This window comes from Onychomys torridus, chromosome 4, assembly GCF_903995425.1.
Source record: "Onychomys torridus chromosome 4, mOncTor1.1, whole genome shotgun sequence".
In the NCBI taxonomy this organism is placed as follows: Eukaryota; Metazoa; Chordata; class Mammalia; order Rodentia; family Cricetidae; genus Onychomys; species Onychomys torridus.
Genome location: NC_050446.1, coordinates 1,794,392 through 1,818,976, shown reverse-complemented (window position 1 = coordinate 1,818,976; position 24,585 = coordinate 1,794,392). Strand labels below are relative to the sequence as shown.

The 24,585-nt window shown below is 41.0% G+C and overlaps 1 protein-coding gene across 3 annotated transcripts in view; it reads left to right on the top strand.

Annotated features, from left to right (window-relative positions):
- Rabgap1 (RAB GTPase activating protein 1) overlaps positions 1-24,585 on the top strand; it is a 124,193-nt gene that overhangs the window by 84,342 nt on the left and 15,266 nt on the right. For all 3 annotated transcript variants that reach the window (XM_036183979.1, XM_036183978.1, XM_036183980.1), the window contains exons 14-19: positions 5,950-6,063; positions 15,661-15,735; positions 18,726-18,851; positions 19,348-19,491; positions 20,397-20,438; positions 20,538-20,666. In XM_036183979.1, coding sequence (XP_036039872.1) covers positions 5,950-6,063; positions 15,661-15,735; positions 18,726-18,851; positions 19,348-19,491; positions 20,397-20,438; positions 20,538-20,666 — 630 coding nt within the window. The remainder of the gene's footprint in view (positions 1-5,949; positions 6,064-15,660; positions 15,736-18,725; positions 18,852-19,347; positions 19,492-20,396; positions 20,439-20,537; positions 20,667-24,585) is intronic.

Sequence of the window (24,585 nt, the reverse complement as noted above, 5' to 3'; positions counted from 1 at the left end):
CACAATTGTGGCAAGGTTCTGAAGTACTTGTCACCCCTGTGTTCTAGGCTAATGGACATGGATTTCCAGGCTGCTCTGTGTTTTCTGTGATGGAGCTTTGGAAGGGAAACTTTGAAACATTAACTACTGAGTGTCTGTATTGTACTTTATGTTTTTAAATCTGTATAGCTCAATTCCCTGTCTCTCTTTGGCTCAGCTTTTAAATTCTGCTGTTAACTTTAAATTGTTGACAAAGTAATTGTCATCATGGGTACTTCCAACACCTGTCCAGTAACAGTTCTCAAAAATATGTGTGAAAAACAATCTCTGTCAACAAATTGATTTCTACTATCCATCAAGTTTGATTTCTACCAAAATCCCCTCTATTTGTTGATGTGGAAGAATAACACTATAGGACAAAAATCCCATGGTTCCTAATTGAAAGGCAAATAATGACTTGAGCCATGAAGGGACCAGTAAATGTTCATTTTCATAGCTACATAAGGTATATGTTGAACATTGAAAGCTCAAGTCATCGATAGAGGTGTTTGGTTTTTTGTTTTTTGGGTTTTTTTTTTTTTAGGATTTTTATTGTTGTTGTTGTTAGTAAATGAGCCCATTAGTTACATTTATTTCTAGGATTCATGTTTTGATGACAAAAAGATAATGGACACTGGGTCACTTTCCATGGAGTGGAAATGCTTACAATTCTTAGACAGTTTTTTACAAAGACATTAGTCATGTGGGTAGCCAGTATCCTCAACACCATGAAATGTAAAGGCCCTGTAACAGGTGCTATGTTTTGCCGTTTCCCTCCTTCCCTCCTTCCCTCCCTCTCAACAGTCTCAAACCATACTGGAGATATAACTTAGTGAGATGGTTCTGTGAGGACTAAGATAATTATGGCCTAAATACATTTCAGTAATTATGATTTCATGAAACTAAAGATATATATTTAAGCCAAGCAATGGTAGCACACACCTTTAATCCCAGCACTGGGAGGCAGAGACATGCTGATCTCTTGAGTTCGAGGCCAGCCTTGTCTACAGAGTGAGTTCCAGGACAGCCAGGCTACACAAAGAAATCCTGTCTCAAAAAACAAAAACAGGGTTGGGGATTTAGGTCAGTGGTAGAGCACTTGCTAGAGCTTGCCTAGCAAGCCCAAGGCCCAGGGTTCGATCCTCAGCTCCAAGAAAAACCAAACAAACAAACAAAAGCTATAGCTGACTCTTTAAAAGGGGCTGCAGACTGAAGGAGTAGCTCAGCAGGTACCAGCATTTGATACACAAGCCTGATGTTAGACCCTCCAAATCTGCTTTTGGAGCTGAGGCAATTGTCTCCTGTGGTGAGACAGGAGAGTCAACCCAGCTCTGAGAACAGCTAGGTTGGAGTTCACAGTGGTGGGAGAAATAGGGACTCTGACCCAACAATGTAGAAAGTCTCTCAGAAGTTGTCGTATGAGGTCCACATCCATGCCATGCCACATCTTACCTATACATGCACACACACACAACAAGGATACACAACCAGGAAAATATGCTTTATTCACGAAAATACATTTTAAAGACAGGGCATGGGCACTATATGCTGGCACACCCAGAAGGCTGAGGCCAGCCTGAACTATATAGTGAGACCCTGTCTAATGAATAAATAGTATATTTGAGTGGGATGCTTTTCTGTTTCATTAAGTGTTACATACGCTTTTACAGCATTTATAATGTTTGGAGTTATTCCTGAGAACTTGTTATTTGGGCAACAAACCACTTGGGAAATATAATCCTCTCTGCTCCTTATTTCACATGGCAGCCTTCCATGAGATTTCTTTTGTTTGGGTATTTTCTTTTTCTTATTGCCATTCTTAGCTTTCTATTTTCCAACTTGAGTTTACAAAGAGTATGTATTCAAAGGACTTCCTCCAGTTCCCAGTACCTTATTAATTCTGAGAAGTTACTTAGTCATCCAATTCTCATAGTAAGCTATAAAAATAGACATCCAGAAAGATTAGAGTGTGGGACTACTATGATTTGAACTAATATATAATTTTGACCTGAGGACAAATACCATGTGTTATAATTTCCCTAAATTTTAATCCACATATGGTTTTTAAGGAGCCTTAAAATGTCAGGATCTCAAATCCCACTCCCACATCAAGCATGGTGGGAGTTAAGGGGGAAGTCACTAGAAATGAATCACACCTGGCCTCTAGATAGATCTTGGTTATTAGTGACATCCTTAATGAAAGAAACAAGAACTATGTGGTGGTTTTAAGGGATACTGGTCAAGCATTTTGTATAATGTCCTTCAAGAAGTTGTCTGGTGTTTTTCTTGTAAAGCTATGAATTTGAAGCGGGAAGATATAAAATAAAAGCCATTCTTACAACATGAAGAGTGCCTACTAGCAGAATGACTTACCACTGTTAGTACTGATCTTGCCTGTCTACACCACCTCCCATTTCATCACTGTAGTGGAGCATTCCACTCTCACTTCTTTGATGACATAGTATGTACATAAGTTATTTGAAATGCTACCTGGGTGATTTATCTCTTTACCCCATTTATTTATTTAATCCATCATTTATTTTTGTATGTACAGACTCGTGGATATTTCTCTCATACTCAAGGCTGTAACTCAATATTACCGTATCCGTTAGTTGCTTAAATTATTTGGCTTACTTGTACAGCCACTTTGGAAATCAATATGGCGCTTCCTTAGAAAATTGGGAATCAATCTTCCCCAAGACCCAGCTAGCTGTAGCACTCTTGGGCATATACACAAGGAATGCTCAATCATACCACAAGGGCATTTGCTCAGCTATGTTCATATCAGCATTGTTTGTAATAGCCAGAACCTGGAAACAATCTAGATGCCCTTCAACTGAAGAATGGATAAAGAAAATGTGGTACATATACACAATGGAGTACTACTCAGCAGAGAAAAACAATGACATCATGAGGTTTGCAGGCAAATGGATGGATCTAGAAAAAATCATCCTGAGTGAGGTAACCCAGACTCAGAAGGACAAACATGGTGTGTACTCACTCATAGGAGGACACTAGATGTAAAACAAAGATGACTAGACTGCTACACAACTCCAGGGAGGCTAACTAGAAAACAGGACCCTAGGAAAGACACAAGGATCACCCAATGACAGAGAAATGGATGAGATCTACATGCACAACCTGGACGACCGTGGGAGTAATGAAGGACAAGGTTTGAGGGAAAGAAAGCTTAGGGGAGCAGGAGATCCCAGCTGGATCAAGAACAGAAAGGGAGAAAGAGGAATAACAGACCATGATAAATGAAGACCACATGAGAACAGGAATAGGCAGAGTGCTGGAGAGGTCCCCAGAAATCCACAATGATACATCCTTTGTAGACTGCTGGTAATGGTTGAGAGAAAGCCTGATCTGACCTAGTCTGGTGATTAGATGGCTAAACACCCTAACAGTCGTGCTGGAACTCTCGTCCAATAACTGATGGAAGTGGATGCAGAGATCCTCAGCCAGGCCCCAGGTGGAGCTCCAGGTGTCCAACTGTTGAGAAAGAGGAGGGACTGTAAGAGCGTGAATTGTTGAGACCAAGATTGCAAAAAGCACAGGGACAAATAGCCAAATGAATGGAAGCACATGAATTATGAACCAAAGGCTGTGGAGCCCCCGACTGGATCAGGCCCTCTGAATAAGTGAGACAATTGAATAGCTTGAACTGTTTGGGAGGCATCCAGGCTGTGGGACCAGGACCTGTCCTTAGTGCATGAGCTGGCTGTTTGGAACCTTGGGCTTACACAGGGACACTTTGCTCAGCCTGGAAGGAGGGGACAGGACCTGCCTGTACTGAATCCACCAGGTTTAAATGAATCCCCAGGGGAGTCTTGGCCCTGGAGGAGATGGGAATGGAGGGGAGGGGATGGGGGAAGGTTGGGATGGGGGTGGGAGGGGGGAGGACAGGGAAACCCATGACTGATGTGTAAAATTAAAAAACAAATATAATAATAATAATAAATGTTAAAAAACAAAAACAAAAAAATTATTTGGCTTAAGTCACTAGGAATGTTTTTCAGTATCCCTCTGTCATACTTCTATCAGTGCAGACATTCTGTTGTTGGTAGTGTTACTGGTATCAATTAATTGGCTTGGTTTGTGGTAGCAATAAAATTAAAAAGCGTTTGTGGGATTTTTTTTTTTCTGTTTCTTTTTTAAATTTTCTGGCAATAAAAATATTCCAGCCGGGCAGTGGTTGTGCACGCATTTAATCCCAGCACTCGGGAGGCAGAGCCAGGTGGATCTCTGTGAGTTCCAGGCCAGCATGGTCTGCGTTGGGAGTTCCAGGAAAGGCACAAAACTACACAGAGAAACCCTGTCTCAAAAAACAAAAATCAAAACAAAACAAAACAAAATTCCAGAGTTGTCTCTTGTGTTTTTCACCTCAATCTTAGAGTCGCTCATTTCTCTAAATAGCTCTTGTTCCTTTCCTTAGTAAATGGTATTAAACTTGTAGATGTGGGGTGTGCTGTGTTATTTACCAGAGTAATTGCATGATGTGTAGACTTGTCATTATTTGTAAGAGGTCCAGTTGTTGCATTACCTCACCAATGCTTGGTGCTTTCATTTTAGCCAGCCCTAATGTGTCAGTGTGTGTGCATGAATTTTCTGAGCTACTTTATATTGTCTTATTTTGTTGCTTAAAATGTAAGAGATAGATAAAACTACTTATAATATTTCATTTAAACTGTTACTACATTTGAATATACAGAAACACACAGATTTCTTGAGAATTGACTTTTGTAAATTGCAGCAAATACTGTTAACATTCATTACTATGTAAAAGATACGTATTCAAAAGGATGTTCAGGTTATAGCAGACTCTGACACTCTTTGGGGCACTGAGCATGTATAAACTTACTTGGCAGCAGCAAATAGGTGTATTTAAAATCAGTACCCAAATCTTCTCTTTGGTCACATTGTCAAGGACAAGGATTTGTTTTTAGAATTTTTTTTGAGATTTTTAATATTATTATTCTGACAAGAACTTATTAAACTCGTCATTATTAGAATTCAGGGGAAGGGCATGTGGTTTAGCCTATGACAAATCAAATGGATTCATTCCAAGTTTCTCTGAATATTTTGTAAGATCAAGTAGTTGAGGCAGTGGTTCCCATAGGACTCCAGTTTGTTACTATTTTTTGCAGGCTTCAGAAATTCATCCTGTGGTTTTTCATTGTCTGGTTCCATGGTCAGTGGGAAGGGCAGTGGATACATGAAAACTTCTGGGGATGTTAGAGCCAGCAGGGCACTGGTATGCATCATGGGTGACTGCTGGCATTAGTGACCACTCTTTTCCTCTGCAGAGAAGAAGAGGGCTTCCTCGTTAGGCATTTGAACTCCGTGCCATTTGCCCCTAGGAAACTCTGGTTAGGGGCCTTGGACCGTGGCTGAAGAGATGGCTCAGAGGTTAAGAGCACTGACTGCTTTCCTAGAAGACCTGGGTCCATTCCCAGCTCCACCACACATGAAAGGAATGTACATACAGAGCCTTGGACTTTTCCCACTTGGGAATGGGCATGAGCTTCGTTCCGGAGGGTAGACTAGGCATTGCTGTCTCTACTCAGTTTTCTGTCAGAAGCACTTTCACTATCCCGTGAAGTAAACTTGAATGTTTTCTGAGGGAAACCAATTTCAGCAGCTTATTTTCCTTTGTACAACAGAAAGTTCATTAGCCTCACTTCCTGCAGTGCACAGGGAAGAGAGCATGAGTGTGAGGGATGAAAATGGCCCTTTCCTTCCGTCTGGCCCACCCTCACTATACATTCCTCCTACAGATGGATAGTCCCTGAAGAGGCAGTAAGTGCAAGCATGAGTATGTTTGACCTTACAGCACTTCGTACGTAAATAATGGGACCCTTTTGTACAAATCCAAATAGATAGCTATCTTCTTAATGGCCCTGGTCCTCTCTTCCTCCGTTTCCACAGGAGTCTCCTCAAGACAGTGCTATCACAAGGGATATTAACCGCACGTTTCCAGCTCATGACTACTTCAAGGACACAGGAGGAGATGGACAAGATTCCTTATATAAAATATGCAAGGTATTTCATATTAAAATATAAAAGTATTGGTTTTGAATAACAGTTCTGGTTCTTTGAAATAATATAAAAGACAAACTACAAAATGTAATTTGGGCTTGTTTGGGGCTTTTGTTTTTAGTTTTTTTTGTTTTTTGAAACAGGACCTTGTGTTGTCTAGGCTATATTCAGTTTCCCTATACCAGAGGCTGACCTTAAATTCCTGTTCATCTTGCCTCCAGTTCCCAAATCATAGATTTACAGATGCATTCCACCATGCTGTCTACAAAGTGTAATTTGTATTTGATTTTCAGAATTGGAAAAGAAAGATAAAGACAACAAAAATGATTATCTGAAAGCCACAGATAACATAATTTTAGAGTCATTAAAAATCAGGAAATAACGAGTCTAGAGAAATGACTCTGTTTAACAGCACACACTGCTCTTCCAGAGGACTGGAGTTCAGTTCCCAGAACCTACACTTAGTGGCTCATCACTTCATGAACTCTAGCTGAAAGCACCTGTATTCATGTAGGTCATGCTGTTATGCTAGAAGTCACTCTCAGCCAGTTAGAAACAGGACATAAGAGAGGCTAGAAAGAAGGTAAGGGACAGAAAATACCATATTCTTGGTACAGTCTAGCCATCACATTATGAACTCATAACTACTGGCCTGCACAGGACTGTCCGTCAACAGCCAGTCATGGATGGGACAAGGACCTGTGGGACCCTACTTTTTCCTACTAAACTGATAGATAATGAAGGATTCTGGGAGAGCGTGAGTCCTCTTCAGTTGTGTTCCCACTATAAGCCCCACTGGCGAGCCCACCAAGGTCCAATGGAGAGTTGCAAACCCATGGTCATACAGAATCCTAGTTCAAGACAGCAGGTCACAAAAGCAAAGAGAGATAAATATGGGGAAAGGATTTGTCAGGACGAGAGTATTGACAGGTACAGGAGAAAGGTAAGGGGTTGGGAAGAAAGTAATTATTGTGTACATGCATGAAATTGTCCAAGGACAAATCTGATAAGACTGTTTGAAAACCAGAAAGAGCAAAAGAATAACTGAAGCCAGTGTAGCTAAATGTGACAATTACCAAGACAAAGTTCTCAGTGTTCAACAAACAGAGGAAAAACAGTGTCATCCTGACCCTTTATAATGCATATTTAGATTTTTTCAAATTTAGTTTGTAAGGCTCCTGGGAGCCGTGGAATGCTTATACACATTCTAGGTGCTGAAGTTGGCTCTGTGGATATGGCTCAACAGTAGGATGTGCCAATGCCCATTCAGGTGGATTTGTAGCACTGTTGCTTAATAAATAAGTGATGATAAATATTTATTTCTAAGATCTATATCTGAACACCAGAAAAAGAACAGTCTAGGGCCTGGAGAGGTGGCTCAGAGGTTAAGAGCACTAACTGCTCTTCCAGAGGTCCTGAGTTCAATTCCCAGCAATCACATAGTGGCTCACAACCACCTTGTAATGAAATCTGGACATAATGGATAAATAAATAAATTAATTTTTAAAGAAAAGTACAGTCTATTCAGTTGTAATCTTTTTTGTTTTGTTTCGTTTTTTTAAAGCAGGGTTTCTCTGTGTAGCTCTGGCTGTCCTGGAACTTGCGCTGTAGACCAGGCTGGCTTTGGAACTCACAGGAATCAGCCTGCCTCTGCCTCCCAAGTGCTAGGATTAAAGATGTGCGCCACTATGCCTGGCTGGTTGTAATCATTTTAAAACAGATTTGTTCTAATGCACATCAGAGCCACAGTGCTAAAAGGTTGGGAGCAGACCTTTTCAGTCTTGTCCTGATTTCAGAGCCCGTCTTTGATCTTTTCCTTCTCATAATTAAGTAGTTTTTTATAGTGTGTTCAGACAAGGCACAAGATGTGTCTTAAGGAACTTCCACTTTGGATTGAAAAAAAAGAACTATCAGCTGGCTTTAGGACAGGCTAGCAATTAAAGGCTTTACAGTGACATACTAGGTGATTTTAACTATTGGGGACAGTTAGACTTTAAGAAGCTGTTCTTTAATTTCTCTGTAATGTTCAAAGCTGTGATTCTACTGTAATCTTCTTAGGTCTTTTAGCCACTTGTGTCTTGTATCTCAGTTATATCATCCATGCAGTTCCTCCAGCCATTCCCCACCATGTTGCAGAATTCCCAGAAATTATGCCCATGTCCAATGCCTCTGCCTCACTTCTGTATCCAGTTCCCAGGTCTCAGTCTCCCTGCAGCTCACTGCCTTTGACTCTCCCCTCCTGGCTATCTCCCCTACCTTTTAGCCTCACCAGGAACTTTGTCTTTTCTCTCTCTGCCTGTCCACTCACAGAGACCTTCCCGTGGTACTCAGATGGAATCTCCAGCTCTACATGGGGCCCGTGAAGTCCCCCCACTCTCAGAGCAGAAGTTGCCCATTGTTAGACTGATGTGCCAAATCTGTGTGAGCTTGTTAAATCCTAGGTGCCAGTTAGCCTCTGTGAGATTCATGGAACAAAGTTGGTCTTTCAAGTTCACTTAAAAACATGTTTATTGTGAAAGCTTTCAAACACACAGAAATTGATTATTGTGGTGAATTTCTTTGCATTCTCTTCACATCATCTTCCTTCCATGTTGCTTCATCTGTCCATTATTAGCACTTCAAAATATATTGCTGCCTGTAAGGGAACCAGCCCTGAGCTGTCTTGGAGTCTGTGTTGTTAGCAAGGATAGGACTTTTCTATCTGAGGGGTTTTAAGGAAAGAAAGCATTACACATTCTTTTGATGGTTTCTTTTTGTTATTCCCTCACGTTGTTCTACTTCATTGCTCTCTTGTTCCCTTTCCCTGCACAGCTTAAATACTCTAACAGCATCTCTCAGGCAATGCAAAAATCATAAAAAAGTACATTCCATTTCTCTCATTATCCAAGAATACCTGCAGCCCTCATAGGGGCTACAGATTCAAATTATCTTCTCTAGCCTTGACTAGTCAGAATTTATTTTTACAAATTGGGATTAGGAATGAGCGCAAGGAATTAATCATTTGCCAGCTAGCAATAATTAGGATGTCTTTCTATTTACAACCTAGTCAGACAGGACAGCTGTGTGTCCTTGTGAACAAGATAGGGAATGTAAACCATAAGCAAGGCATCTGGTCTAATCTAAAGCTCTTTTGAAGGTTCATATCATCTTGCGGTGCTCATCCATAAAATTAAAGGAATTTGAGCCATTCTGGCTCCTAGTTTATCTTAATTTGAGCAGTGATCAGAAGCAGCTTCTTAGTGGAACACAGTAGGCCCTGACTATGTCAAAAATTATCTAATATCTTCCTGACAGTCCACAGATATAAATGCCCGGAAGATCTGGATGATTCCATGAGATAAACACATACTTTACAGGCACTCAGGAATTTCCCCACAATCATATACAGTATATCAAATACCAGAGAAAAGCATGTAAAGGTACAGCAAAAGCAAAAGATATTCTGGAGTCTTGCAAGCCCTGCTTAAATGAGGTATACCCATCAGAGTGTTTTTCTTCTGGTGGGCTGACATGTGCTATTCCTCTGTTATGTCTATTGGCTACCTACAAAAATAAAATTCAGAAATCTTGAACCAAAGTTAGACTATGGTCCATCTCAGCCATCCAGTGGTAGCTCTATATCTAGACTTCCCTGAATGCCATCATACAGCTGGCTGTGTCAGGGTCCATCAAGACCCTCCTCTTAGCTGCTACATCTTTTGATTGATGTCAGTCTTCCTTTCCCACCATGTCACATTCCCAGGTAGTTTGATGCAGTTGATGACCCTTAGAGTTGCACTTCCCTCTGTGTTTGCCCTCTTATGTTGCTGGCAGTTTTATAAAAACTTCCTTGAATTAGTCGCCCAGCCTTTAGGGTCTAGCCTGCTTTCATGTCTACTACAAAATTTGCTTCTTGTTTATACCAAAATTAGTTCATTTGTGCAGCTTCCACAGAAATCTTGAGCACTATAGTCATAACACAGTGGAATAAAATAAAACCCCCTGAGTTCATTTTCTGCTTCTGGATACCTTAGCATTGGTGTTGATTTGTAATATATCCTGGTTCAGATGAACTTCTGGCTTTACTGGACTTGAATGATTTGTGGGAATTCCCTCACTGAAGTTCTCAAGGACAGTAGCATGTGGCACACTGCTGAGCATATTACAGATGTTACTTGAGTGTCAATGAACTAATGAAATGACTTGCCTTCCTTTTCTTCGTTTTAGACCCTTGAATTTTATACTCCCACTGTTTCCCAAGTACCTCGTGTACTTTCAATACATGTGTGCGTTCATTTGGTCCCTTATCAGCCTGAATAGTATGTTCCTGTAAATAAATTTGTTGCAACTCTGTGGGTGTGGTCCCAGGTTTGGGCACCAAAATGTGAGTTTTGCAACTCTGGGGAAAGGTATGCTGACTACTTGGGGAGTCAGGCAACACCTTGAGCTGCTTAGGATAGCTATGACACTGGAGCTGCGAAAAGACAGCTCAACCCTGGAGGGCGAGGTGTCCCAGACACCTCAAGCTGCTCAGGACAGCTCTGCCTGGAGGTGTCCTGGACACCTAGAGCTGCTTAGGACAGCTCTGACAGCTGGTGCTGCAAAGAGACAGCCCAGCCTTGGAAGGAAAGTTTTTCTGACTGCTCAGCAGAGTCAGGCCGGGAACTGCTTCATCAGGGAAGGGTATCCTGGCTGTTTGGGAAAGTCAGGCCTGGAGCTGCCAAGAGCTCTGCAGGGAAGGGTTTCCTGACTGTTCTAAAGAGTCAGGCTATACCTGGTGTAATGGGGGATGGTCTCCTGCAGGATATAGCAATCCTGCTCTGCTCCTGGAGAGCCGCTTCAGCTGAGCTTTGCTCAGCCCCCACTTAAGGGGCTTCCCAGCAGAGCTCTGCTTCTCCCCCGGCCTAAGATGTTGCTGCTTTTGCTTTGCTCTGCAAAAGGGGAAAACCCCTGCAGAAATGTAGCAATCACCTCCGGCTCTCGAGAAAAGTGTTACTTTTTCAGCTCTCCCTTGCTCTGTCCACTGAGGGAAGTCTCAGCAAGGATCTTCTCTACGCCAGTAAATGAAGATCTTCACACCCAAAACTCTTTTGAGAAAGAGGTTTATTTGGGAAGGAGGGATCCAGGAGAGTAGCTGCCTCTACTAGGGTGGAGAGAACAGCTGTCCTTTTTAACTGACCAGGCAGGGCAGTTTATATAGGATGTCCTGGGAGTGGACAGGATGCTACTGTCCTGCTCTGTGATTGGTTTCACTAGTCAGTTGGCCAGGGACGGAGATGGCTCTGATTAGAGCCAAACTGTGTTTCTTTCACTGGCCTTACTTAGCTTTTTGACACCAATTTTAAGGCCAGGGCACATTTCTTTCACTGACTCTGATTCTAGGGACCAGTACTGTTTCTTTGGCACTAGTTCCAAAGTCAGGGCATGTTTCCTTGGTTCTGGGTTTGGGGATAAAGTGTTCATTTCTCTGGCTCAGGTCCCAAACCCAGCCTGTATCTCTTTCCCTGGTCCTGGACCCCTGGGCCAGGATTCTACTGTCCTTCTCTGTGATTGGTTGGTTTCACAAGGCAGTTGGCCCAGGGCATAAATGGCTCTGATTTGAGCCAAACTGTGTTTCTTTCACTGGCCTTCTCTGAGTCATCTTTCCCTAATTCTGGGATCAGGATGGGTTTCTTCAGCTAGCCCCTTTTCCCTACAGTTCCCTCTGTTCTCTACCTATGGAGAGTCCATGCATGTATATAAAGTTGCTTAAGCTGTGCTGAGCTCTGCCTAAGAAGGCTGAGTGAGGGCAGTAAGTCAGCACCACGATATTACTAGTGTGTATACGTAATGAGCACAAGATCTGGCAAAACTGACAAACACAGGCCTCTGACTCTGTAACTGATCAACTGCTGATGATACCAAATACTTCCCAGAGAAGTTGGCTCTCCATAGTGATAGTTTTCAACACACTCTTAGCAATATTGGCCCTAACATTAATTTTTATAAACTTAAGGTGTGGAAAGAGATGAGCCTCCTGGTGTTATAAACAGGTTCTTTCTAAAGCTCTCATTTTGTATCTTGTCTTTGAAATAGATATATGTTCTTCTTGTAGCCCTCGCATCAGACGAGCTATGAGGAGCTGGAAAGCCTACTAAAATTACAGTGACTTCTACCTGAGTTATGAAGATAGGATTATAAAGCTATGATGTCTCTAAAAGCTAATGATAAAATCTGCACACACACACACACACACACACCTATCATCTGACAAACACTGGTTTCTCATCTGCCTGAAAGACAAATTTTAAAACACCTAATTCTAAATTCCTTTCTTAGGACACAGGAATCTTAGTACACAGAAGTGGGAAAATAAAGGAAGTTTCATCTGTATATGGACTTTTCTTAACTGCCTGCCAGTTCCCAAATAACCAACACAGAGATTCAATATTAATTATAAATACTCGGCCAATAGCTCAGAGTCTTTAGTCTGGCTCTCCCACCCACCCTTATCTTGTCCAGCTATTGGCCAGTCAGCTTTATTAAACCAGTAACAGCATAATTTACACAGTGTACAGAAGGGTTGTCCCACAGCATTTTCTCTTTTTCCTCTAAATAAAAAAGGAGGATTTTTAACTTTAACATAACAAAATTATATACAACAACAGTTATTAAGTAAGAATTACAGTTACAATATCCATTCCATTTGTATTTGGCAACATCACAAAAAATATTTATCTATCTTATTTTTATGAGTCTAAAGTTTCATATCTAATTTACCTTTTTATCATAACTAAAGAAAACTTTTAAGTCTTCAACTCTTTCAAAGACCCTAAAAGGATGAAATGTTATCTAACGATAGGGACATCTGGCTGCTTGGACAATCACCCTAGGTTCTTCCGTAAGACTAGGGCATCCAACTCTGGCCTACAGACCTAGTATATTTGACAGACATTTCTGAAAAGCAGGGATTTTGAAGGATTGTCCTACTTGTCTTGGCAAAGTTTGGCAGTTGCTTTTCTTTTTTTTTCTTGTCCTGCTTGTCCAGTTTGGACACATTTCAGCCAGGGCTGTTTCTTTGCCCTTGTGTCTAGCTTTTGGTTCTTCAGTGCTCATCATCATCTTTTGAAGTAAATGGGTGCCGTCAGGAGCAGACATGTCTTACTGTCATGAAAAGCCTTATATTATTAAATATTTTAAATGCTATAGTCTATAGGTCTTTGAAGTGTTTGAAGACCATCTATCTATGTAAATATCTCTGTTTGACCTTGAAAACATACCTAGCATGAATTCAAGTTTGATTATAATAGGTGACTACTAACCTGCATTTCTTTTTTTTTTTTTCAATTTTTTTTTTTTTTAATTTTTTTGAGCTGAGGATCGAACCCAGGGCCTTGTGCTTGCTAGGCAAGCACTCTACCATTGAGCTAAATCCCCAACCCTAACCTGCATTTCTTTATTGTAAATTGTAATAATAACTTTCGAGGACTAGAAATTTATATGATATTGTTAAATGAGCCCCATAAGTACAATATTTTATACAAGAATAGAAACATGTACAGTATGTGCTAAGAAAAATGTTAAATTTGTATCAACATACAAAAATATCTTAAGTGAGTAAAAACATATATACAGTATAACAAAAATAACCTCAAATTTGTATCAGTATACAAAAATTCATACCAATGTAAAATATTCAAGACTGGTTGTTGATTTTTGGACTAAAGTAGATTTAATAATCTACCTTTATATCCTATCATTTCCATACCCCCTTTTTCTTTTTAGAACAAGATCACTGAATCTAATCTCCTTTGTTTAGCTTTTTGTTTTCTGACCATTTCCAATAACAATTTGTAACTAACCCCCTTAAATGATAGCACACATCCACCAATATTTTGGGAATGTGGGCACCATTCCCTAGACGACTTCCTGTTGTCTGGGGGTGCTGGTATCTTTGAGGGAACCTTGAGAAAGTTAGGATAATAATGAAGTCTTGTCAAGAGTAGTCTGTGTGGTTGCACCATCTCAGCCAACAGCTTGAAGCTGTTTTGGATGCAGAATTCTGAGGAGACTGTAATAGAGGCACTCTGAGAGGCTGGATCACCTGGGTCATCCGTTTTCATTGGTGTCTGGTCCCCTTGTTCTGAAAATACATAAATTTTTAAAGGTAGTAGTATCCATTACAGGTATAGAATGTGTGGCATGCACAAGTCAGTTAAAGATGATTTTTTGTTTTATGTTTGAGCAGGTAAAATACACATTGCTTGTAGTTCTTCTAGTTTTATTTCTTATGTCTGTAGCCAGGATTTCAGGGGGATCTTTCCCAGTCAGACCTGATGTTCTTTAACCTGGAATGAACCCACTGCCTCTTTTTTCCTGTGGAAATAAGAGTATAACCTCTCCCCCAAAGCAACATACCTTTTGACCTAATTTTTGAATTACAGGTTAGTTTAATCTAGCAGCTTTTATAATCCAGTGTCTCTTAGCAGCCAACAGCATTCAACAGAAATAAATTTGTCATACAGGGAATAGCATCATTACTTTATAGCAGTGGTTCTCAACCTTCCTAACGCTTCAACCCTTTAATACAATTCCTCATGAAATTATTTTCATTGCTACTCTTATGAATCATAATGTACATAGCCAGTATGCAACCCCAAGGGGTCATGACCCAGAGGTTGAGAACCACTGCTCTATGGGCTTTCCCCCTTTCTACCATAGTTTACATGAGAACTACTAACACTAATCACACACACACACACACACACACACACACACACACACACACACCTCAAAAGCAGCAGAGAAGGGACCATGGGGAATTGTAGATGTCAGTGTTCTAGTCAAGATAATGTTCATAGACAATGAGAGTAATCATCTACTGCCAAGAAAATTAAAAATAAGAATCCAGAGAAAGCCACAAAAGATTTTAGACCACCACTCTTATCAGAAAGCCTTTTATACAGATAGGTGATTGAATAATATTAACTAATCAGTAGCTAGCTGAATAACACATCATCTCACCTCTCAGGAGGCCTGGAGAAGATGGACACTTAAAATGTGGCCTAGTAAATGCTATAATAGCCATGTATGTTTAGCAAGTACCACAGAGTTACTTCTGGTTGAATTGGGACATTTTTTTGGGTTTAGAGGAAGAATACATTTTTCTGGCAGAGAAGAGCATCCCAGGGTGATCATATGAGCTTTTAGAACAAGAGCTGTTAGAATCTGATTTAATGCTCAACTCATTTTTGATGAACTTTCTCCTTGGCCACTGGAGGTAGTATGGTGACAGTTCCTTCACTGTAAGGATGACAGTGGGACTAGAGAGATAGATTAGCATCATTCTTTGGCCTTCAAAATGGTCCTGTGAGGTTTGGATAGCATCCTTTTCCTTCCTGTCTTCAAGGTCCCAGAGAGCAGGCATGGCGCATGAATGAGTCATTCCTTGTTTGTTTTTTTAAGACTGGGTTCCTCTGTGTAGCCTGGCTGTCCTGGAACTCACTCTGTAGACCAGGCTGGCCTCAAATCAGAGATCTATCTGCTTCTGCCTCCTGAGTGCTGGGATTAAAGGCAAGCACACACCCCCGCCCCCCAGTGAATGAGTCATCCTTTAACCCCTTGGCTTTTGTCCCCATGCAGGCATACTCTGTGTATGATGAAGAAATCGGTTATTGCCAGGGCCAGTCGTTCCTTGCAGCTGTGCTGCTTCTCCACGTGAGTAGTCGGGGCTGTGTCACAGCTGCACGAGCCTCTCTGGGCTGTGTGGCTAAGGTGTGGCAGGTTAGATTTTCTTTTTATTTTTCAGAAGATTAGACAAACTTCAGTATTGGTTGACCCTTAGGGACATTTTGTTGTCTGTAAAATAGCCACTGTCATTCATAACTGTTTGGAAGTTCATATGCTAGGAAGAGAGCAAGGCTTTCTTTAGTACCATTTTATTCATGCCTTCATTTAATGAAGACCTTTACTCTCCAACTTTTTTAAATCCATAGAAATGTCAGAACTACGTTAAGCTGAACAGCCATATTTAGTAGTCTTAATTTGACTTCCAGTTACTGATTTATTCTTTATCTTCATTTTCCATTTCCACAAACACAGCTTACTATCTTTTAAAAAGAAAGTAGCAAACCTTTGAGCTTGTGTCTTGTAAGGACCAGGGTATTCTACATCATAACTGTAACACTAACGTCCTGCCTGGCACACAGTCCGCACTCAGTGCTCCATCCCAGTACACGTGTGTATAATAACCATTAGCTATTGGTTATTCTGCTGTACTAGGGATTGAACCCAGGAACACATGCATACTAGGTGAGTTTCTTACCTATGAGCTATATCCCCTGCCCATATGCAACTCCTTTATGGCCATTACAGCAACAAATCAGATGCTGTACTTGTTTGTCTTTTGTTCTTACAAAACCACCCTATTGTCTTTATTTCAAGCCATTGACTCATTTAAAAAAAATTTTAAGCACATTGCCCTATAAAATATGTCACATTCTTAAGTTGCCTAATCATTTTCTTATTTATTTAAATGTGTGGCAAGAATACTCCCCAGGTGGTATCAGCAGTTCTTTGTTGTTGTTGTTGTTGTTTTTTCAAGACAGAGTTTCTCTGTGTAGCTTTGCGCCTTTCCTGGAACTGGCTTTGGAGACCAGGCTGGCCTCGAACTCACAGAGATCCGCCTGGCTCTGCCTCCCGAGTGCTGGGATTAAAAGCGTGAGCCACCACTGCCCGGCTGTATCAGCAGTTCTGACTGCTGCTGGAAATTTGAAGCTAAGAGTGAGCACAGGACAAACCTAGTGATTCCACATCTGTAAACAGACAAGCATGCTTGCAGGGATTTTAATGGCTCCATACAGATAAAATGCAGTGAACAGTGTAAGACTTTAACAGAGACCCTTGTTTAAAGGCTCCTCTTGGCAGATAACCAGTACAGTGCAGTGGACTCTGAAAAACAAGAAAGGCTGTCACTCTCTTGTGTGCTTCTCAGTGTCATGTAACCTTTTTCCTTGTTATGTTGCAGTAAAAGTCTTTTAACATAAAATAGAGTGGACTACTGTTGTCAATGGGAATCATATAGAATGTAAAAGCTGAAGAATCTCCTGTGTGTGGAATTAAAAGAGGCATCGTGGGGCTGCAGTGGGAGGGAGAGAAGACAGAGACAGTGTGAGAGAGTAGAACAGGGCCACCAGGAAACCATGCAAGCCAAAATAAAGCTTAAATGTTTGCTCTGAGAGGACAGGAAGTCTTAGGAGGATTTTAAGCCATTTTGTAAAGATGACCTTACAGGTCAAAAGAAAAAGCACTGTGTTCTTTATTGGGAGCTCAGCTTGGTGATGTCTGTGGCAGGTACAGCAGAGTTATAGAGAAAAGCAAGGTTAGTTATAGATGAATTCGAACATTGTGAGGAATTTGACATTACTAAACAGATCAGTTGTTTTTTTCTTTAACTTTGATTTGTTATTTTTGACAGACTTTATGTGTCAGTCTTACACACACACCTATATGGTTCATCTATTTATTGTAATTTCACACAAAGAACATTTATTCCCATTTAATTATCACCCCCCTTGAAAATGGTTTCCTCAATTGCAGTCCTATTTAGAACTCCTGCTGCTTCCTGAGTGTTAAGTGTTTGTTTTCCTGCAAGAGAAATGGGCAATCCCACATCAGAAATACCACACATAACAAACCTCTTCTCCCTAACATGTTCCTTCCACAACACAAATCTCAGAAAATCTAGCATTTTGCCCCAAACAGCCTGACCTTCCCAATAGGAGTCTGCCATGCTTTGCCCTGTATCACTTTTGCTGTGCCATTTCCAACTGGGCCCCATGCTCTGCACACCTCCAACGTCATGTTCCAGAGTAGCTTGCCCACTATCCTGACTTTTCTGAGGCTTGCTACAGTTACATGAAGTTTTAACATTGCCAGTGTTCTGTTTTGAAACTTAGACTCTCATATTCTTGGAAGAACGTTCCATAAAGCCATAGAAGATACACTTAGTCCTAAGTGGGCATTTGTAGACAGAAATGGAGGAGGGTCTGTGGTAATTCAGCACCACTTCACCACTGCTGTTATATGTTGAGTAATAGCATAGACTGGAAAATGTGGAAGGCTCTTCTAGAATAAGCAGTTTTGTCTTGTTTTTAAGACAAGCTATGTTTTAAGACTTATTTTTAATTTATGTGTATTTGTGTACCTGCATGAGCTTATTTGTGAGCCGCCATGTGCGTGGTAGGAAGCAAACTGAGATCCTCTGCAAGAGTAGTCAGTGTTCCTAACCATTGAGCCATCTCTCCAGCCCCACAAACTATTTTTTACTATGATAGGAAAGGAAAAATAATTTGCTAGAATGACATTGTGGCAAAGGGAAGACAAATGATTGAACAAAGGCCTCATTTCGGAAAGCTGAAACATACTGTGTACCAGCTTGTTTGTAGCCACCTTTAAACCTGTTCTTGATTAGCAAGTTTCTCTGTCCTAGGTGCTTACCAGTCCTTCTACCAATTCATAGTTCATTACACTCTTGCTATGGGGAAGGCAGTGGTAGCACAGAGTAGGCCTCATTTAACATTCTTTGCCTAAGTGAATTAATGCTATTAAATAAAATTTTGAGTCCATTTCCTGACAGTGGAGGGACAAGCTAGAGATACTGGAGTAATTGTTTTATACCCCACTCCTCCACTACCCATCTGTTACAGATGCCTGAAGAACAGGCATTCAGTGTTCTGGTCAAGATCATGTTTGACTATGGCCTCAGGGAACTTTTCAAGCAAAATTTTGAAGATCTACATTGCAAGTTCTACCAGTTGGAGCGCCTCATGCAGGTAAGGGAGCTCAGACTGGTTGGACAAATAGGTGTAAACTTAATGCAGATGGATGGAGGGACAATGACTTTTATTTCTATTGTTTCTCACTATGTGATAAGGATGCAGAGATTTAACAGCGCTGGGAATCTGAATGTTTAAGCTGAGTTTTCAGTTGTAGAAACAAGCTAAGAGCAAATTGTGTAGTCAGGCCCTTTTCTATAAATGCAGGGAGGAAATGTTCCCCAAGGCTACAAAGGGAAACAGACTTTCCCAAAGCATGTCACAACTTGGAAATAAATTTTCCCAAGTACTTGTCACTGTTCTAGGGAATTCCTCTTTCTTTCAGCTAGTTTGTAGTATGGAAAATAACTGTTAAGTGTTCCAAGCACTTTAGAGAGATTTAGAAAAAACACAAGTATATGACTTTTTGGGCTACTGCTGGAAGATTTATTAGCCTCCTAAGAAATATAGGATAGCTGCATATGTGCCCAGGACTAATCATCTTACTTTTCAGGAATACATTCCAGACCTGTACAACCACTTTGTGGACATCAGCCTTGAAGCACACATGTATGCCTCCCAGTGGTTTCTTACACTTTTCACTGCAAAATTCCCTCTCTACATGGTCTTTCATATCATCGACCTGCTCTTATGTGAGGTGTGTACTTAGATTATGTGTGTACTTCCACTATAAGCTCTATCGAATCTCTTGTCCTCTGTTTTGTTTTGGTATTGCCAAATCTGGGCTGAGGTGGCTCTTCCTGAGGCCAGTGTCCTGCTCACCCTTATCACCGAGGTTCTCTGCTAAGAAGAGACACATTAGACAGATGAGGTAGTGTTCGGTTTGGCTCTGGACACTGGGTAAATGAAATAGAGGTTTAAGACAGAGGTCGGCAGTGCCCTGCCTTTGCAGAGTCTCCCCGTTAGAACTATCTGTACCTCCTTCTGAGGAGATATTTGTTTACTGTCTCCCGGATGCAGAGAGCAGTTGTGTGCCACCACTCCTAACTCTGCAGTCTTCTTTTTAATGATAGCCCTTGCTGGAGGTCCTGCCCAGCATCTCCATTGAGTAGGCTGAGTTACGTGACCATATCAGCTAATGACCTGAGGAGTTGAGGCTGGGTGGGGATTTACTGAAAGAAGAACATTGTCACTGAAAAGAAACAAGGCAGTGTGAAAAATGTCCTTAGCCATGACATAGGTTGAGATTTGAAAGGTGTATATGTGTTAAGAAAGAAAGAAACAACTACTTTTACAAGAATGTGCTTATGGCAGACCTTCAGAAAATATGATAAAAGCAATTGAAGAAACGTGGATCTCCTGTTTGCACAGTTTAACTATATATAATGTTTTGGTGTACATTCTCCTGTGTGTATGTATATGGAGTTGCCATATTGAGAGTCACTATGTTATGGCTCTAACGTTTGGTCTGGAATCATGGGCTATTTGGGAAAAGCATTCATTCTCAGAATAGGGCTGGAGTGGCTTTCCTTTAAGTGGCCCTGCACCTAACAGAACAGAGCAGATATAGACACTAAAACTGTCTTGTCTCTTCTCTCTCAGGGAATAAGTGTCATTTTTAATGTTGCCCTTGGATTACTAAAGGTATGTCTTTTGGCGTCCTGCCCTATTCCATTGTGTCTGTGGTTTGGATCTCATGCTAAGTGGCTGTTGTGCTCTGTGGTTGTCTTTTCTTTCTTCAAGACTTCCAAGGATGACTTGCTGTTGACGGACTTCGAGGGTGCCTTGAAGTTCTTCAGAGTTCAGCTCCCTAAAAGGTACCGCTCAGAAGAAAACGCAAAGAGGCTCATGGAGCTAGCCTGCAACACAAAGGTAAAATAACATTTGTATTAATTCATTCTTTGTTTTTCAAATTAATGTCTCAGATTTTTTGATTAAATTGTTAATGCTTGTAATATATATTTGATAGTTCACGTTGAATGTCCTTTATCTTAAACATTTGCACATGAGTGTTTAGGAACTAATTAGGGGCTTCCTATTGTGTTTTGTTGTGATAGGAGTGGCATTGTTGCTATTTTTATTTTTACTGAACTATCCAGGGGTTAGAACTCAAGTGTGCTTCAAAAGTTCATGTGTATTTCATATATAGTTGGTTACAGCCTGAAGATAATTACATCATTGTTTAAATGTGCTTGTGTTTTGACTGTGATGTCACACATGTAGTCAGATAACATGTTATGTCAGTAATAAATTTTTTCAGATTTATTGAGCTTGGTGATATACACCTTTAGTCTCAGTGCTCAGGAGGCTGAGGCAGGAGAATCTTTAGTTTGAGGCCTGCCTGGGTTACATACATGAGCTCTCAGAAAACCTGATCTGCACAGCAAGACTAACTCACAAAACCAAACGAAACAAAAACAAAACAGTATCAATTTTGATAGCAGCAGGATTTCCCATATTCAAATTAAGGACTCATACCCCATAATAAGGACTTGTGCTTTTGTGTTGTATAGCTTGTACCTTTCTGTTTTCAAAACACCTTCATTATACAGTTGGCTTTCTCTATCTGTGGGTTTCCTGTCCATGGGCTCAACCAATTGTGGATTGAAGGTATTTGGGGGAAAATCCACGGATACAAAAACACAGATGATTTTCTCATTGTCTTTATTCCCTAAATGGTACACCAATTAATACCCAGCATTTATATTGTGTTCAGGTGTTACTGGTAATCTAGAGGTCATTTCTCTGTGTGGTAGAATGCATGCGGGTTCTACACAAGTACTTCACGACTTGATATAAAGAACTGAGCACGTTCTGACGTTTGGACCCAGCTCCTGTGGATCCTAAAGGATGACTGTATCTCACATCTTTGAGTTGAAGCTCATTGGCCCTGCTGGCCTGGGCTGTCGGAAGAGTGTTACTGTCCAGTTTTCAGACCAGTGAGACAGATGCTGCCGACACTGAGCTGGTTGGGACAGAATTGTGTTTTCTTGGTTTTTACTGTGTGCTAATTTCACCCTTTAACATTTATTGTTGTGATTAGAAATTCTCTAAGAAGAAGTAAAAAATATGTGGAGAAGCCTTATAATATAACTTAACATGGCGTCACAAGTTTTATGGGTTTTTATGGTTAAAATATAAACAATTGCAATGTACTCATGTTTTGATAAATTTGTATTTTTAAAGAGAAAATACTGTAGTTGAAGAGGCTTGAATTTGGAATTTCAGGATAGAGACAGACGAAATAAAAATCGCATTTAGGTTCTCATGAGGTTCAGGGCAGAGTTTGATGTCACCACTGGCTGTAGAGCAGGCGCTGGACTCAGATCTGAATACAGAGCTGTTTCCCCCTTCAAGGCTCCACTTTCTGGTCTGTAAAGTAACATTAGCCTGGGTCATGTGTCAGACCAGTTTAACAAAGACAACCCTCTGTTAACGCATAGGGAAGTGAGATAAAGTATGATCTAGAAAGTGTCCAAATACATGAATGCGAGAAACGTGAATGTAGGTGCTGTAAGAAAGTTGCTCAGTTTGTGTGAACCCACACATCCACATCCAAAGCACTGTGGAGCAGCAGCTCATCAGGGTCTTAGTGCTTACACATAACCATGTGGGTGTGACTTTGTACCTTGAGGAGTCAGGTAAGGATCAGAATGGCCTCCTGATCATTAAAGGAATGATTAAAAAAAAAAAAAAAAATCCTATTAACATGAGAAAAGTAAGGCTATCTGAGATTGTTTACAACATGCCACATGCCCTGGCTAAGTGCTTTTATGTGTGGGTTAACCATTATAGTATGTACATTGATTGATATAGTGCTTAGGAGTTAGTAAAGGTTCAAGAAGTGAGGGCTGCTGCTGGGACTCGCTCATCTGTTTCTGCACACAGATGACAGGCACTGTATGGTCGCATGGAGATGGGTTTGTACAGGGCACAGAGCCAAGCAAGCTCTGACACAGTCAGTTGTGTTCCTCATGGTTCAGCATGTGAGAAGGCCTCTCTTCTGCCCACATTCTTTCTACTTACCCTGTCCTTTCTTGATGGTCCTGTGGGCCAAGGGCAGGAACATTGCTGCCACTCTTGCTTCTTGTCTTCACACTCCACAGCCTGTCGTTAAAGTGTGCCCTGATTCTCACCGCCTCACTCCACTTCCTTTCTACAGTAGTCCTCTGTCTGTCTTTTCTCATCCCATTTTTCTTTGCTTAAAATTCTTAAAGTCATCTTATCTTACCACAGGACTTGGGAGTCCTGCTGAGGCTCAAGATCTGCCACAGTCGTGTACAAGGTCTTGACGGCCTCTCTGAGTCTGTCTCCTGCTTCTTTTACTTACTTGTTGCTTCAGACTCCCCTGGCTTCCTTGTGTTCTCAGACATATTCTGAGTATGTTCACCCCTCTGCTGTTTACAGCAGCTAATGCTTCTGCTTATAACTCTTGTACCAGCTGTGTACATGGCTCCACCACTGCCTTATCCAATCTTCCCCTCAGATAGCAGAAATGTCTTCTCTAATCACAGCATCTAACAGCTTTCCCCACCCTTTATACCCACAACTTTTATCTGACCTCATTGAAATAGAGTTGACAGCAGAGGAGAGACTAGTTCTTGCTTACTGCTGAGTCCTTAACACTAAGTGTAGTGTCTGATATGAAAATACTGCTTGGGTGGCTGGCTTGCAAGCTGGCTAGCTAGCTGGTTGAGCATGCTGTTGGGTTTCCACTTACTCTTTTATAAACATTTGGACAAGTCTTAATAAGAGGCTCCAGCTCTAAGTGTCATCAATTGAAAACATGTTAGTAAATAGGGTATTTTCTTCCATAGTTCAGATAAGAGGTGCTAATGTCCTTTTCCTTGACCATCCTTTTTAGTGAGTTCAGAATAACAATCTGCCTTCATAGTATTGGTATACCATGTATATGTCGTTTAGGGTATGAAATTCCTCCCAGTCCTGGAGAACTTTGCCTGTTTGGGGTATATTTTGGATGATTGCCCCATTTGTTCTTACTCTAGGTGAGGCTAATTTTTCCTGAAATTCATTCTGCAAGGGAAGCCTACAGCTTCACCAGGCTACAAGCCATAAACCTTTTCTGCTAAAAGATGAAGGAAAGCATGCACTGGAATAATTCAGTCTTGCTGGTGTACTGAACACCAAGATGTATTGAGGAAAACAGAGGGGTGGTTAAGTTATTGGCGTAGTGGAACTGCTTGATAGGGATTTAATCACCAGTAAATGCATCATGAGCCCTGTGTCCAATGCTGTGCCTATGGGACGAGGCCTGAGGTGGCACAGGAAACAGACACAATGAGCTGTGGGGTTGGAGTCTTCTATAGACATGGAAAGGTATTTTGTGCTAAGTAACTGGTGAGGTATGGAAACTAGATTGCAAACTTTTAAACTTTTTGGTGTAGAATTTTAAAAGTTTGGCTCTGCTATTCACTGGTATCCTATTCTGTTTTGTTGTTTGTTTTTTTTTTTTTTAATGTTTTTAAATTGTGGGTTTGTTTACTGGGTTGTACCTACTGATTAGTGTGAGAACTGGGAACACTTTGTCTCAAGTGACTAGAAACAAATACTTGTGTGTTACTGTGTTTCAAAACTGTAATAATGCTGTGGTTTCTGGTATACGGATAGTCATTTCTTAGAAGTCTTACTCTTCATGGTTTAGTGTTAGGGAGGGAGGATCTGAGGCCAATGGAAGTCATGTGGCTTACCAGGTGGTGTGGTAGTTAGTGACAGGAAGCTTGGTGAAGCCCCAGCCTCTGAGTCAGTACTCCCGGTGCTCCTCCCACCTTAT